At 44.1% G+C, this 15397-nt stretch overlaps 1 protein-coding gene across 4 annotated transcripts in view; it reads right to left on the bottom strand.

The window, feature by feature from the left end:
* Positions 1 to 4403, bottom strand: part of dbn1 (drebrin 1) — a 128084-nt gene extending 123681 nt beyond the window's left edge. For 2 of the 4 annotated variants that reach the window (XM_063488617.2, XM_063488620.2), the window contains exon 1: positions 4228 to 4402. In XM_063488617.2, coding sequence (XP_063344687.1) covers positions 4228 to 4310 — 83 coding nt within the window. In that variant the 5' untranslated portion in view covers positions 4311 to 4402. Of the gene's footprint in view, positions 1 to 4227 lie in introns of all 4 variants that reach the window. The other 2 variants (XM_063488618.2, XM_063488619.2) reach the window with 2 other exon arrangements.
* Between the last annotated feature and the right edge of the window lie 10994 nt (positions 4404 to 15397).

Here is a 15397-nt window from a genome sequence, read left to right as displayed (position 1 = left end):
TGATTGAAAGACCCTTCCTTGACCTCCTCAGCCACAGAAACCAGCGTCCACACTGGACTGTTGGTGGGTGGCTGGAATATTTTTGTCTTAACATCAGGTTGGGGTTAGGTTAACCTCCACCCTTAAGCTATAGCCTTTCTTCTAGGGCTGGGCGATATGGCCTAAAATTCATATCGCGATATCATTTGAAGCACGTGCGGTAACGATATATATCGCGATATATTCTTTTCTTCTGTATAACGTATTTTCCACACTATAAGGCACACTTAAAATCCTTAAATTTTCTCAAAAATCGAGAGTGTGCCTTATGTATGAATTCTGGTTGTGCTCACTGACCTTGAACCGATTTTGGCGTGCAGAAATCTGTTAAAAAATGTTTTAGTACAACTTTGGTAAGCCGCACTGCTTGATGGCTTGTCAGAGCATTACGGCTGCCGTGGTTAGGAGCTTCGCGGAGTAATCTGGGTCCAAAACTCCGTCCACTTCAGGTCCCAAAGTCAAACGAACACAGAGTTAAAAACGGTCTAAATTCTTTCATCTTTAATTAAATCATCAGCGTTGCTGCTTTATCGGGTGTAACAATTAAGTTTAACATCCATGAAAACAGAATTTATTAAATTTAACGGAGTTAGAAGTTAACAGGAAGTTAGCTCGCTAGTTTATACCTAAACATTTCATACCATGTTCTGACTGAGAGATTTTTGAAACTAATTCAAACGTACAGCTCTGCTATCACTTCCAACATAAAGGAAGACAGGAAACTAAACAGCAGTGGCGTTTGCAGGGTTACTGAATTTGGACTAGCTGGTATATAATGTTGTGCTACGTGATTGCTAGCGACACAGCTATGTTAGCATAACATTAGCACAGTGAAGCTGGTGGATGAACGGCAACTTTTTTTCCACTCGATAAAAGTTAACGTGAGGGATTCTGGTGGTTAGACACAAATGCAATCGCATAGCAGGATGCTATACACGGGCCAAACTTCAGTCAGGAGAACATAATTTGCAGATGATAATGGTTGTAGCCGCTGCGATGCTTTCGACCAAAACAGGCGCAGCTTGATGACATCATCAACATGCGCTATCGCGATAGAGCGATATAGTCAAAATCTCTATCGTTGGCCAAATCTATATCGTTTCTATCGTATATCGTTTATATCGCCCACCCCTACTTTCTTCTTTTCTTTTTTTTACCTTTTTGGAAAAACTGTCAGATCTAAAGGAAAAGATGGATTTCAATGAAAGGTACCCTCCATCCGTTTTCCGTCACTTCAGGTTTAAGTCAGGCTGAGGCGAGAGGGCGGGTACACCTGGACAGGTGGCCAGTGAGTGACAGAGAGACAAACAACCGTTCATGTCTACAGCCAATTCAGAGTCACCAGTTAGCCCCATGAAGGATTTTGGACTGGGTGAAGAACCTGTACAGACACCAAGCTGGACCTGAGACCGTTGTTCCTGTGAGGCGATGGTGCTAATCGCTGGACCACAAAACCTCTAACTCCAGCCCTAACCCTGCTGACGTCGCTGGGTGAGGGCAACATATTGCTCAACTGCAGCTCCAACTATACTACAACAACCAGAGCGACTCCCACCTCAGGACGACGAGCACAGCGTGTGATCACATGGGTTTAATCATTTATCAATAATCAATCAATGATCTGCTCGGGTTTGTGGTAACACTAAAAAAGCCTTCGTGTTGTTGTCGAAGCTAATCAACTAAAAATATATTACCATCCATGTGCACGCCCCCTTGTGGACAGTCTGAGTGAGGCGGTTAGGCTTCCTCGTGACTGAGACTAACCACAGAGGCCAGGCTGACCTCACCTGGCCTCACGACCTGCAGCAGATGGCTCAGGTTCATGTTTCAGACTCAGCGTTTGTGTCCAAACAACCTTTAATGGCTCCACTTTAACCAAGGACACCTCTGATTTTTAATCAGGGGAACAGGTGGAGCTGTTATGACTGCTGCCTTATCGTGTTCAAGGACAGAGGCTGGAGTTTAACATTAAACCTGCAGTCCAAGTCAAATATTACCTCCTCTAAGCTAACCAGCTCCTCTACATGCTGCAGCTTCTGAAACTAAACAAATCAGCTCCTTCCCCTTTTTGTTCTGAGTCAAACACAAACAGAGAACAGGAAGGACGTGCCGGCACCAAAACCAGGCCGAGGTTTCTGAAATTCCTCTTTTTTTTCTCTGGGATTCACCTAAAACTTTGCTGCTCTGGATTCACAGGCTGCCGGGGAAATTCAGCTTGGTGACCTTCCTGCTCGGCTACGAAATGACAAACTCTAAACCTAAGAGTGCTTTTGGTGTTTCAGCACCAAAGTCCATGCAATAAACGTTTACTTTAATACATCACTGCAGCCAGTGGGGCTGTATCTGTTGATCTGTGGGAGTGAGTCATTGTTAAACCAGTGAGCGCTGGTCTGTTTGCCTTCTTCATAGACAGAAAACCTGTTATATAAAATTCCAAGATTAGAGATTAAAGCCTGATCTTTGTCTGTTAATAAATATTAATAATAATGTTTCAGTGCAGCGGCTCCACGGTGTGGTGGTTTACACATCTGCCAGCAAAAGGTTGCTGGTTTGATCCCATTAGGGAGCAGCTGGGAGCAGTACTTCATATACACATAGTTTTACTTAGGCCATGGTTTGCTGTATGGTAGCCTAGAGGTGCCAAACACAACACACCTGAAAACTGATTTTTTCATGTTTTTGATATCAGACTGATATCAGATTTTTAAGACCGATACGATATATTGGCCGATATTCTTTTCTTTCAGACATTTATTATGTATTTTTATTTACTCGTTTGCACTTTGCCCAACTCAACACTCACAACATGGCCGAAGGGCGCTTCTCCTTTCTCCTCTTTACATTTTTATTTATCGGCCGATATTAAACTGCCGATTAAACTATTTGTTGATACTGATCGATCAACAAATAGCCAAACGTTATATTTCAGTAAACAAAATCACTTCAATGATCGCCTTGAAGTCAGGAGAGTTTTAACTCTGGGCCCGCCCACTTCTATAGTTTCAGATCACCACACTGCTGTTAGTCACTTCCTGTTAGTCATTTCCTGTGTTGGTCTCCTGTTCAAAAATCATTTTCCAAAATGCTAATTTTTCCTTTTTTTGCTGTTCCTGCTTCCTGTCGGGTTTTTGTGAAATGTTATTGTTTTATTAAATCTCATGTTTTCATTTTTTTGGTTTAATGTTTAATCGTTTTGCGGGGTTTCCCAATGTTGTCACATTTTTTCCTGGAATGTCATGAGATGTTCCAAAGACTCTGCTTTTGTTTCTTTCCCTGAATGTTGACGGGGTTTTCCTACACACGGCTAAAAAATTTTTTGCTTGTAATTGTGTTTTTATTTTGTTTTTTACTTTTTTGTTCTTTTGCTTCATAGTTTTACTTCTTTGTTGTATTTTTGGTTTTGTTTCTTGTTGTTTTGTTTTGTTTTTTACAAAACAAAGTCCAGTTTGGTTTCACTGTTGCGTTTTTTTGATTTGATGTTTCTAAAAAGTTGTTGCGTTTTTCTTAGTGTCGTTGTGTTTTGCACCTTCGGGCCACCGTACTGCTCGGCAGGCCAAATGAATAATTTTTGACTTCACTAACTTCCTTACTGACCCTCTTGCACCATTTCCCAGTGCAGAAACGCCACAAAGGGGGATGATGGAAGCCTCCACCCCTTCTTTCCCCTCCTCCCTCCATCCCACCCACCGGCCTCGCCCCTCTTCCTGCTGGTTTAAGGATGCAGGGGCTCATCAGTATCTCTGGACCACCTCACACACGCACACACACACACCTCTGCATCACTTTGCACAAAAGCCTGAAATTGCTTCCAGCTGGGAGTGAAGCCGGTCCCGGCGGACTGCGGGCAAACAAAGCGCATTTTACGCACACAGTGGCGCACATTTCCCCGCTGAGTCTGCACTGCGGGGCAGCTCGGGACCCCCCCCGCCCCCTAAAAAAAAAAAAAAAAAAAAAAAAGACCTGCAGCTCTCTGACACAAACTCTCTGCAGACCCGAAACAACCGCACCCCCCTCCGTCCCTACTTTACACCAGCTGTACTGACGACGATGATGAAGGTGGTGGTGCCCCAGTCCTGCCCTGCGCATCCTCAGCGCGCAACAACCCGAACAACGAAATCCCGAGAGGAGCCGTGAGAGGAGCGGGAGCAGAACCAGGAGAGGACAGGAGAGCAGGGCCGCGGGACTCACCAGTCGGTGTCCGTGGTCTCGTCGATGACGTCCTGGTAGGCGGTGAGCAGGGCCAGCCGGTTCTTGCCGAGATTCACAGCCATGTTTCCGTCCCTGCAAGCATCCAGCCGCTGCTGATGGAGAGAGACTCGGAGTGAGACTACAGGAGGACGACAGCAGCAGCAGGAGGAGGAGGAGGCGGCGCTGACTGGTGGAAACAAAGAGAGGAGCGCGGTGTCCGCGGGGTCCTAGCGCCGGAAGACCAGCCGGTCAGCTGTCCGATGGGTCCTAGTGCCGACCTTTCAACTCCTGAAGCTGCACAGAAACAGTTAAAGTTTAAATTTGTCCGAAAGGAGGAAGATTTGTGTGAATGTGCGTGTCACCGTGGTAAATCATTACTTTTACATTATTGCTGTTACTGTTTAACATGCGCTGTACTCAGATCGTCTTACAGCACTTACAAAAAACAAGGAGCTCGAGCAAAGAGGAAATATCAGATAAAGGAGGTCAATAAGTACGAAACCAGGTGTGAATGTCAAACTTGCTGTTTTTCTGAAGGTTTGCTTGTGAACAATGCTCTGCTTTCTGCAGTGTCACTCAGTGTTTTAATTTGGTGAACCAAAGACAATCTCCCACTGATGTGGATAATAAAGTTTTTTTCTATTCTGTTCTAATCTACTCTGGTCTTTCCCTGTGACATCACACAGGTCCAGGAGAACAAAAAAACTATGTGAAGTGAAGCTGTTGGACTTACAGGAGTTACTGATCTCATTATGTGAAGCATTTCCAGCTGGAACAGCACCAGGTGAGAGTGACCTGAGAGTGAATGCACTGTGATGTAAGCTTTTCTGTGGGCGGGGCTTTAACTGGTAAATGGAGGGTTCCTGAGCACCCAGCATGCCTCACTCACAACAGGCACCTTTCTACATCTAAGTGCTTTTGGTCTAAGATCCACACTGATGAACACATCAGGATGTTTGGCACGCAGACTGGAGCAGTCGGGAATTGAACCACCAACCTTCTCATTAGCTGATGACCTGCAGAGTGATGAGGAGTCTGTAATCTTCCTCACTGTAACACATGAAACATTCTGTGCCTACTTTGTGTTTTCTGTAAGTTTGGCGAAATAATCAGGTGGAAGCAGGTAAAACCTGCAGTTCCTCTGGTGGCCACCAGAGGCTACTGTCGTAGACTTTCACATAAAAATGTTGAACTTTACAGCAGAAATAAGCACGTTTACAGAAACAGTTTGGGTCTCCGTGGATCATTTCCTCGTTTATAAGTTTGGGTGAATTAAAATCTAAGAGTTTGTTAGCCTGTTATTTAGCTCTCAATATTAGAGGGTGCAGTGTCGGTGTGATGCATTAGCTTAAAAACCAGTCTTGCTAGGAATAGCTGATCACTTCCACCCTCTTGTCCAAATATGGTCACTTCCAGCTCCAAACAAACCAAGATGGCTGCACTTAGACTTCAAACTGTGAGTGCAGTAACCAAAGGTGGCCTCCTCCTCCTCTTAGCATTCAGGGCTTCTTCTTTGACAATCTGTGGATTAAAAACCTTTTTAGGACTGTAATGGGGGCATCAACCACTTCAGAAGGAGCCTCCATCAGCCGGGTGGTGCATTAGTGAAGTCGTCTGGAGGCACGTGGGTCCCATGTTTTCTTAATAACAAGTCTCTCATGAAAACCACTAAGTGGCAGAGCTGCCCGGTAAGTTTGCCTGTTGCTATGGATTCCAGCATGGCGGTCCTGTTTTAAAAAGCAGATCAGATGATGAGCGCTGAGGAGCAGCTGAAGCTGTTTTCAACAGCTGGAACAGCTGACCTCTGTCAGCCTCTGTGGGCTGATATGTTTGTGAGGAATAGTCAGCAGGACCTGATGGCACCGCCGCCTCCTCGGACCAATCCCTGCCTCAGACCGTCTCCAGTAGTGATGGGTCGGTCGCAAACGAAATGGCTCTTAGAGCCGACTCTTTGAAGTGAACGATGCGAGATTTTTATTTTTCTTTCTCTCTCGTTGTGTTGGCGCTGAGCAGAGATGGGAGTTTGCGCCCCTCCCCCCTCTGCCCAGCGCTGTGCGCGGGGGGGAGAGAGTTACAGTCACAACAGCAGTAGCTCATGAAAAGAGCAGGAGGGAGAGAGAGAGAAAGAGAGCCAGGAGCAACAACAACAGACGACATGACACATTATAAAGGTACAGTAAAGAAAATGAGTGACACCAAGAAAAGAAGCAAAATCTGGAACAATTTCAATTTTACTGACAATACAAAGGCAGAGTGTAGAGTCTGCAAGAAAAAGATATCATAGAGCTGGCTCCACAAACAACCTGCACAGGCACCTGAGAACCGTCCACCCATCAGTGCAATGGGAAGATAAAACACAGTGAGTTGAGTTTGATATTAATATTTCTAAATGCCAGCCTTTCCTTAATTAAAGATCTGGGCGTTCATTTTTTTTCTTTTTGTTTTGCATATTTTAATCAATATTTTATTGTGTTGTGGTTTGCAGTGTTTTGTGTTGTTTCCTTTTAAATTTGTTTAAAAGGAAACATCTGAAAATTGAAATAGTTAAAAGCTGAATTGTAAATAGTTGATTTTTGTATATTATAATTTATTTTTTTACATTTTGTGTGGTGTGAGTTAATAAAAGAATATTTATATATTAAACATATATAAATAAATAAAAAACATTTTTTTTTACATTAGTAGTTCATTTTGTGCATAATTTTATATTGTTGCTGATAATAAATTCATTAAAGCAAGAAAACAACCTGAAGAGCCGCTTGGGAGCTGAAAGAGTCAGCTCTCTAAAAAGAGCCGGAGTTGTTGTTTGATGACGTGTCAGACTCATCGCTGTTACGCAGACGTTTTTAAACGTGTTGTCAGTCAGATCAGCAGGATGAGAAACGGTGGGAGGTCTCGGCTTCGAGTGGATTCATCTGTGGACCAAGTGAAGCACGACTTCAGACTTTTGTGGCGATTTAATTTTTGAGAGAACAGAAACAGTGAGATCAATAATTTGTTGGACAAAGACTTTTTTTGTAGTTTTGCTTCTTAACAACATCACAGTGGATTTCAATCAATCAACACATGATAGAAGTTATGAGTGAACGTGTAAAAAGCATCAGTTCTTATGTACAGTGGCTAATTTTCAGGTTACCTGCTGAAATGTGATTGGTCGATGTTCCTAGGACTATAAATGGAAAAAAAGACTGAAATGAAAAGGACCAAAATGTTCACGTTAAAGTGCAGAAATGTACCTGAGTATGACATGCTGCCAATAAACATGTTACAGGGAGACTACTGCACTGACAGCAGCTCTTCATGTTGACCTTCAAACAGATAGATGGACAGAAGCGTCCACGGTCAGCTGATCCACTTCAGACTCAGCTGGTGTGTTTCTGAGGACGTCGATAAGCTCAGTGTTGAGTTTCAGGTCGTTTGGTTGAGCGGTTCTCGTATTTTGGGCCAAAGATGTTTCCTGTTGGGGCGACTGCTCCACTCTGTGTGCAGGGGGAGGAGCTAATACACACACACACACACACACACACTTGTTTCATTATCTTTGTGAGGACATTCAGTGGCATTAATGCATTCCTGAGTCTCTTATGTTCACGTTTAATCACCACACGTACACACAAAGGTTTTTTTTTTTCTTATTACTAAGACGTCAGGCTCTCGTCTACACAAAGAGTGGCTGCATCCAGAGAAAAACGTGCTGCAGGTCCCTGAAAGTAGCCGCCACCGCTCAGTTGGTAACAGAAATCTGAACCCAAGCATTATTTTTCTTACTGTTGTAGCTGTCTGGAGATTTCCTCTGGTTCAGCCATGAATACTCAGACCGTTGAGTCCTTTGCAGCTTCTACAGGAGGATGTGGCGACCGCAGGGTCCATAAAAATGCTGTTTCAGTACCCGTGTGTCAGCTAACCTGGCTGATAACCCGAACCTCTGACTTCAGAAAGCTAACATTTCAGCAGGCGTAACGCTAAAGCTGACGTTTCGAAAGATGTATAAAAGATGATTCGACTTTTAACCCATTAGTTCATTTCTGTCTGATTTTCAGATTAAGAGTTTTAGGGTTAAAGAAAGAATTTGGTGAATTTTGGGTAAGTTTGGCACTCTGAGGGTGAATGTGGGCACACTGAGGTTACATACTGCTACTGCAGGGCTCTTTTAACCTGAAACCAATTTTATTTTGTTTTAGCTACAATTTACAGGTGATCCCTAAATGCATCATGAAAGCAGACGTGTGAATGTGATGGCATAGCTCTAACTGAGAGGACAGGAGCTGCTGTGTTACGATGCTGAAGTTCAGACAAATAAAATCCACAGAAAAATCTGTGTTTCTGACAAATGAAATATGTGAGATATATGTGGCAGCAGCACACAAATCCGACTTTAAACTCTTCACAGGAAGACAGAGTCTGAGTTTTTATTGTCATTCACACGAGGTGAAACAAACAGAAGACGTTCTTACAGTGTGAGTTAAGTACAAACAGGACACTGACAGTGTGGTGGGGAGTGCAAAGACACATCAGGTTTGTATGAAAGCTATAAAATCTGGTTGAAGCTGGAGATTAACGACGCCAAACTCGGACAAAACGAATCTCTGATGACCGAATGGCCCAAGAATGTCTCTCGAAGCCGTCTTTGAGGGTTTTTGGGGACCCTGTAAGCAATGAGACTTTAAAATGAGGTTCTTTTCTCCCCGTTTCCTGGAAAAGTTGACATTTAGGAGGTTTTTCCCGGCTGGCGGCGGTGGCCGTTGCTGTGGAAACCAGGCTGCCTCAGAGAGCTGAACCCCATGCAGGCCGCCTCGGTGTTTGTCTCCCATGCAGGCCCGGCGGCTGGCGCCGAGCCCACATACCTTCCCTCGGCTCTCAGAGGCCAGAGGATAATGGAGGAGGGGCGGGGGCGCTGGTGGGTGCTTTAATTGGCACAGACAGCGATTATGTTCAAGGTGAAGCTGCTGAAACTCCCTCTGCCCACCATTCAGCTCTCTGAACCCCGCTGCACTCGTTCCTCTTGTGTTTATTTGCATGCAAAGCGACCCTTTAGCTCCATTTTTACCCAAACTTTACCTCCCCGAACTTAAAGTTCTCCACACTAAATAACTGCTCAGACACTTTACCACGACTGCAAAAGTCTGCACCACCTTTCAAAAACCTCCGCACTACCAGGACACCGTGCACACGTGTTTACTCCTCACAGTATTGCTGCATCATGGGATCATAAATGTTCTCTCCCCGGGCTGTCAGACGACTGAAACGCTGTGTGCTCGGCCGGTTTGTGGGAGTGGGTACAGCGAGTCTCTGATAGAATAAAAACTATTTTCAGCTCTGCACCATAATTCAAGATTAGGCACAAAAAACCTGCCGAGATGAATTTAATAAAAGCCGGTGTAGAGGCAGAAAAACAGGAAAGTTTTTAAAATTTGATGCAGAATCGGACGAGTTTAAAAAAGAAAAAGAAAAAAAAGATTTCGCACAGCATGATTTCTCTGAGTGCAAATTTTTAAAAATGAGTTTAAATCAGCCTTAAAATAATATTTTTCAGCTTAAATACATTTGAAATACAGTTAAATGACTCACTCAGATAATTTGGGGAATATTTTATTTTTCATTTCCTCTCGTGGCCACTTTGGTAGAAAAATCCTTTAATTGTCCCACAAGGGGAAATTTGGGTGTAACAGCAGCAAGAAAGACACATATACAAACAAACAGTACACAAGACACAGAACAGAAACATACACAATTTTTACATATTTACATCAAGGACACTTGGGGCTGCCTTCAGCCCTCATACACTCCTGTGTTAAAATGTTCAGCTGTCCAGCAGAATTAAGCATGTTTGGTCTCAGTGGATAGTTTCCTGCTCATGAATGATCCACCTGGATACTGGATTTAGGGGCGTGGCTACTTTGATTAATCAAGTTTGTTAATATTACCTGAAAATTCCAGTATCATCCAAATATGGTCACTTCTTACTGTAAAACAAACAGACAAAAAAAGCAACAGGACAGTGGTCCACACACCAAAGTTGTTTCTTCCAAATGCAAAATCCAGAAACTAATGGCTACGTCCATCTTTTATGTACAGTCTTTGTCCATGTGTGACGTATATTTGAATCCTAAATGTTGCGTTGCAGCTTTTTCTAAATACACGTGACAGTTTCTGACAGCTCGCTCTGCTCAGCCTAACTGCAGCATGAAGGCTCGACACGTGAAACTATTCATGGCTTTGTGTGGAGCTGAAGGTGGTCTGTCAGGGGTTTTACAGGTGAAGGAGACCAAAAACGGAGCTAAAAGACGGCGCGTTGGTCAGAGTGTGTTGAGCTGTCATTTTTAACCTTTAAAAATCTGTTTGTGATGTTTCTCACTTTCAGCTTGCTGGATGAAAACTGCTTCCTTGAGCCGGGCGAGGACTCGCTGTGACTAGTCCCGCCCCTCGTTTGTTCAGTCAGAGGACGAGGTCTGAGTGTGAGCAGCATCGCTGGGTCCGACGCTGCCATGTATGGGAGGATTATCGATCGATTACAGCATGTCGACCGGCTGCGTGTGCTGAGTCAAAACAGTTTTATTATCTTTGAGTTTTTATTTTAAGTTTTGAATGATTAGAAACACAAAACACAACAGAAACATCATCATGTGAACGTTTCTGAGCTGACTTTGTTTTTTAACGTCAAACTGTGAAAATCTTTGACTTTCAGGTTGATTAATGTTTCATTTTTGGAGTTCGTCGTCTGCCCAACTCAAAGCAACGGTACAGAAAGGTTTCACAAACAGGAAAAGTGTCGACGGTGCTGCAGAGACGTGCTTCATCAGGAGGAGGAGGAGGGTCGGATCGATGATGTCACATCAGGAAAAATCAAAGGGAAAAGAAGTGGAGGAGGCCGAAGGAGAGAAACCATCATGGGCAGAAGGAAAGGACGAGCTGCTGCGCCGTGGGAGAGACCGAGCATCCTGGAGGACCATGAAAGCCGGCGCCATTCAGCAAGGCACTAAAACAGAATCTGACTCTGCACCATCGGCCTCTTTTATCCGGCCGCCGTCGTTCCGGACAGAAAACGTTTCCTTTGTGGTTGTTGTGTTGGTGCTGAGCTCATGAGGACCGCCAACAGGATCCTTTTCTTTCCAATGTAGGGGCGTGGCCTGTGTGACTGACAGGTGGAGGTGACACAGGCGAGTGTAGCTGCTCACGTCTGATTTTTTTAAGTTCCTTGGTGTGACGCTGCTGCACGCTTTGTTTCTTTACTCCAGTGTAAACGCTCCCGTCTCCAAAAACGAAGATGGCGTGACCCAAAGTCCAAACTTCAAAGCTCCAGCAGTCAGCCGCTGACGTCACCGTGGCTTCGGTTTCTGGTTTGTACCAATCTGCTGCAGTTTCACTAACAGGACGAGCGGGCGGCCGGACACTGCGAGGTTAAAAACAACGACCTGGGTTTGAGTCCCACCCTCCTCCGTCTCCTCCTCGCTGCACCGTCAAAGATGAAATCCTCCAAAATGAGCTTGATGTTTTCACTCTGACATTTAAGACAGAAGCTCCACCTTTGTCAGTACTGAAAATAATGACCTCACGGCTGGGATTAAACAGCGACCGCTCTCTCACACTCAGGGTTTCGTATTTAAACTCACGATTCGTGCAGGTTTGCACCATTTTTGACTTGTGAAGTTCAGTTTTTGCTCAACACAGAAGCAGTCTTTAGTCTTTTCTGTTTTCCTTCGTTTAAACGAGTCTCATATCCACTTGGTTCCAGTGAAAGAAAATAAGATGCAGGAACAGAAAAAGTAGGAATCTGTGACGTTCACGCACACACAGGATGTTTGGTTCAATCTCACACGCTCTTATTTTGTAGTTTCCAGCAGATAAATGGGATAAATCGGTGGATTCGTTGCCGTTTCTTTGCAGTAAAAACTGGAGGAAACAAAAGGTTTATCTGGTCCTTTGTGCAAACCTCGCTGCTGTGTGACGGCGGGGTATTGATTGATCCATTGATCAGCATCTACATCGGGACGCCTGGAGGAGGAGGCAGACACGTGGACAGATGGAAGACAAAGGAAAAGCAGAGGTTCACTTCCCATCTGTGGTCTGTGTGTGAGACGGAGTGTCTCCCCTTTTGTCCGTCATCAGTCACGTCTAATAGGTTTCCTTTATTTCCTGATGGGATCAAATAGAAGCTCCACAAATCCAAACTCTGCTTTTTTGTCATTTAGTTTGTCTCTAAGCTCCTAAATCTCCATCCTCCGATGACTCGGCACGTTTGGATCCTCTGAAATGAAAGATGTTTATCACAGCAGGAAGAGAAATTATGAAGATCCGACGCTCCGAATGTTTCCGTCCAAGAAAAGAGGGGTGGGCGTCGGGATGTTGAAACAGATTAGAGCAATAAAAAAACTGTGTGGGGGTGAAACGAGCTGAAGATCAGCTCTGAACGCCGTGACCAACGAGCTTTAAACCAGCATGTGTGAGAGCACCTTCACAGAGCTTTAAAGGAAAACCCTGAAGATCTCACATCACGAGGCATTAATCGTTTTTTGGTCCCGTCTCATTCATACACGAAACATCACGTGACCTGAAAAAGGGACAAAAAAGGAGAAGCTGACGTTTAAACCCAGTTAAAGACGGTTCATTTCCTAACTGGACTCCCTCAGTATCCCGTGGTCCTGGAGAAACTAGCACAGGCGTTGCTCTGGTGGAATTTTTATCCCATTCTTCCAGATGAATGTGAAAGTTTGACTTCTGTGAACTCGGACTTTTGCTTTTTTCCACAGATTCCTTCGGTGATTGAGTGGGCCGCTGCAGCAGCTTTATTTTCCTTGGCTGTGTGCTGAAAATCAGCCTCGCACCACAATGTTCCCACCTCCAGACTCCACTGTTGGGGCCTGATGGGCAGTATGGTCTCGCCTTCAAACACGGCGAACAATGACATCCAGCCTCGTGTGACGGATCCTCCCAGGAGTTCGTTGGCTTTAAGCGAGGCAAACTTGCTTTTTCTTGCTCTTTGTGAAGCAAAGCGAGCGACCCTTCACTCTTCTGACTCCTCTGTCAGAAATGTCGCGATGAGCACGTTCAGGCGTGTCGTCAGTAAGGTTCAGAGCGGCGAGGTTGTGAAGGTTTTGGGAGATTTCTTTGCTTTTACCTGTGCGACAAACTGATGGTGAAAACGTTTTATCGGCCATCAGTCCGGGCTCAGTCAGCTGATATTGGGGGCCGGCTTACTTTCTAAACACAGGTTTCAGCTGCTTCTTGGCTTCGTGCCTCTTCGCTGTGTCATTCGATTTTATTACACAGAGGTAATTCTCACTGAGCTCTGAAATGCAGATGCTGCTCCTCCACATCCAGCCACGGTAACATCTGACTAGGGCGCCTCCTACAGGTGAGGCGTTTCAAGCATGTCCAGCGTGGAGGAGGCCCTGTTACACCTCTGAGCTGCCTCGGTTTCCCTCAGAAACCTCCAAGTAAAAGAACCGATTTGATAGTGAACTCTTTTATTGCACCAACTCTCAGGAGGATGTTCTGCAGCTGCCTCCCTCCCCACTGTGATGCAGTATAAACAATGTTTTTTGACTAAATGTGACCAAATCAGAGTTACTGTTAGGTTTATAAATGTGTTTAAAGGACTGGAAACATCTAAGAGACATAAGATAACTCTGAGTTGTGTTTTCACTGGTGGAACGGTCACAGCATGGTCACAGGGTGGATCAATCAAAAGGTCCTAAAGCACGTCCTGTGGTGCTGTCAGTGTTTCAGATATTATTTAGGAACTGTAGATTAGTTTTTACACCTCTGATCAATAAAACATCTCGTTGTGACTTTTTCTTGATATTTAGTTTGTTTTTGTCAGACGATAATCTGCCCTCGGACCGTTGCTTCTGAAAAGCCGTCCTTGTTCTGCACTTTCTCAGTGTCAGACCTTTCTGTCTTTGCTGCTGAAGCTGTGTTTTCATTGAGATTATTAGATTTCTTTCTCCTGTCTGGGTTTTATTTTTACAGTTGAGCGCAGACAAAGACTGGAGACTTCAGAAAGAAATATTTATGAGTCTCAAGGGGTTAAAAGTCTGCAGGAAAAACACAACTCGCATACCAAACCAATGAGACGGAGCCCCACGGTGAGTTCTGTAATCCAGAGCAGAGACCGAAAGACACCGAAATACACAAAGTCTGCGGCACACAAACGTCTCACAGAGGCTCAAATGTTCAAAATGAAGTGGCTGAATCTAAACTTTCAGCTGTTTTAGATACATGACACAGAAAAATACATTTCCTCATAAGGTGAATAGAAATGCTGATATTTGAATCAGACTCTCAGCTCATCATTCAAACTAAAACTGTGTTTTTTATTCCCAAAAAGGAGCCAGAGTTTGAATCTGAGCACAGATTTACAAGCTGAGGCCAGCAAACATTTCCAGTTCTTTCCAAGGAGAGAGAAGAAAAAAAACAACAACAACTATATTTTGAAACTATTGACTGTATGTAAAAATGGATGGTTCCCACCTTGAAGTCACCATTGTTTTAAAGCTCCTGGCTGTGACCGTATTTGAGTTAGCAGCTAACACGAGCTAGCCTGGTCAGTAAGCTTATAGCTAATTAACAGTAACAGCTGAAAAGTGGTCTCAGAGAGGCCGCAGCACAAAGCAAGCCAAATATATAATATCATAATTTCAATAAAGATGGCAAAGACTACAAAATGATGTGAATTCAGGGTTCCCGATGGACACGTTAGCAAAGAATAAACTAGTCTGCATGTTTCACGTTGGTTTTCATCAGTTTCACAGTTTTCTTTTTAAATTATTATAATTTGAAAAACTATGTCAGATGAGAGGTTGATGTTATTATATGACTGGTGTATCAAAACAGTCACTGATTCGAGTCTCAGCGTTTGCATTAATGCTGGCTGTGCTGAAACATCTGACAGTGTTGTTATTATTTGTGTTAATTTAAACATCAGTGTCAATTAACACACTTAGCTTTGGTTTAACTGAACTACATCACCCTCCTTAAAATTCATCTCATTGTGACATCACCTCCATGAGTTAGGTCATTGGTGTCAAAGGTCAAACCTGCATGTCTTCATCTACAGACCTCTGTAAACAGCGCGCACACACACTGTGAGTAACAGTGCTCCTGCTGCAGACTCAGGAATGTGTTCATTTCCTCTTCGGTTTGAGTGTTTGCTCTCAGGATGCCTTTTCTT

The sequence above is a fragment of the Pelmatolapia mariae genome, linkage group LG10_11, assembly GCF_036321145.2.
Source record: "Pelmatolapia mariae isolate MD_Pm_ZW linkage group LG10_11, Pm_UMD_F_2, whole genome shotgun sequence".
Classification (NCBI taxonomy): domain Eukaryota; kingdom Metazoa; phylum Chordata; class Actinopteri; order Cichliformes; family Cichlidae; genus Pelmatolapia; species Pelmatolapia mariae.
This window is presented reverse-complemented; position numbering and strand designations above follow the sequence as displayed.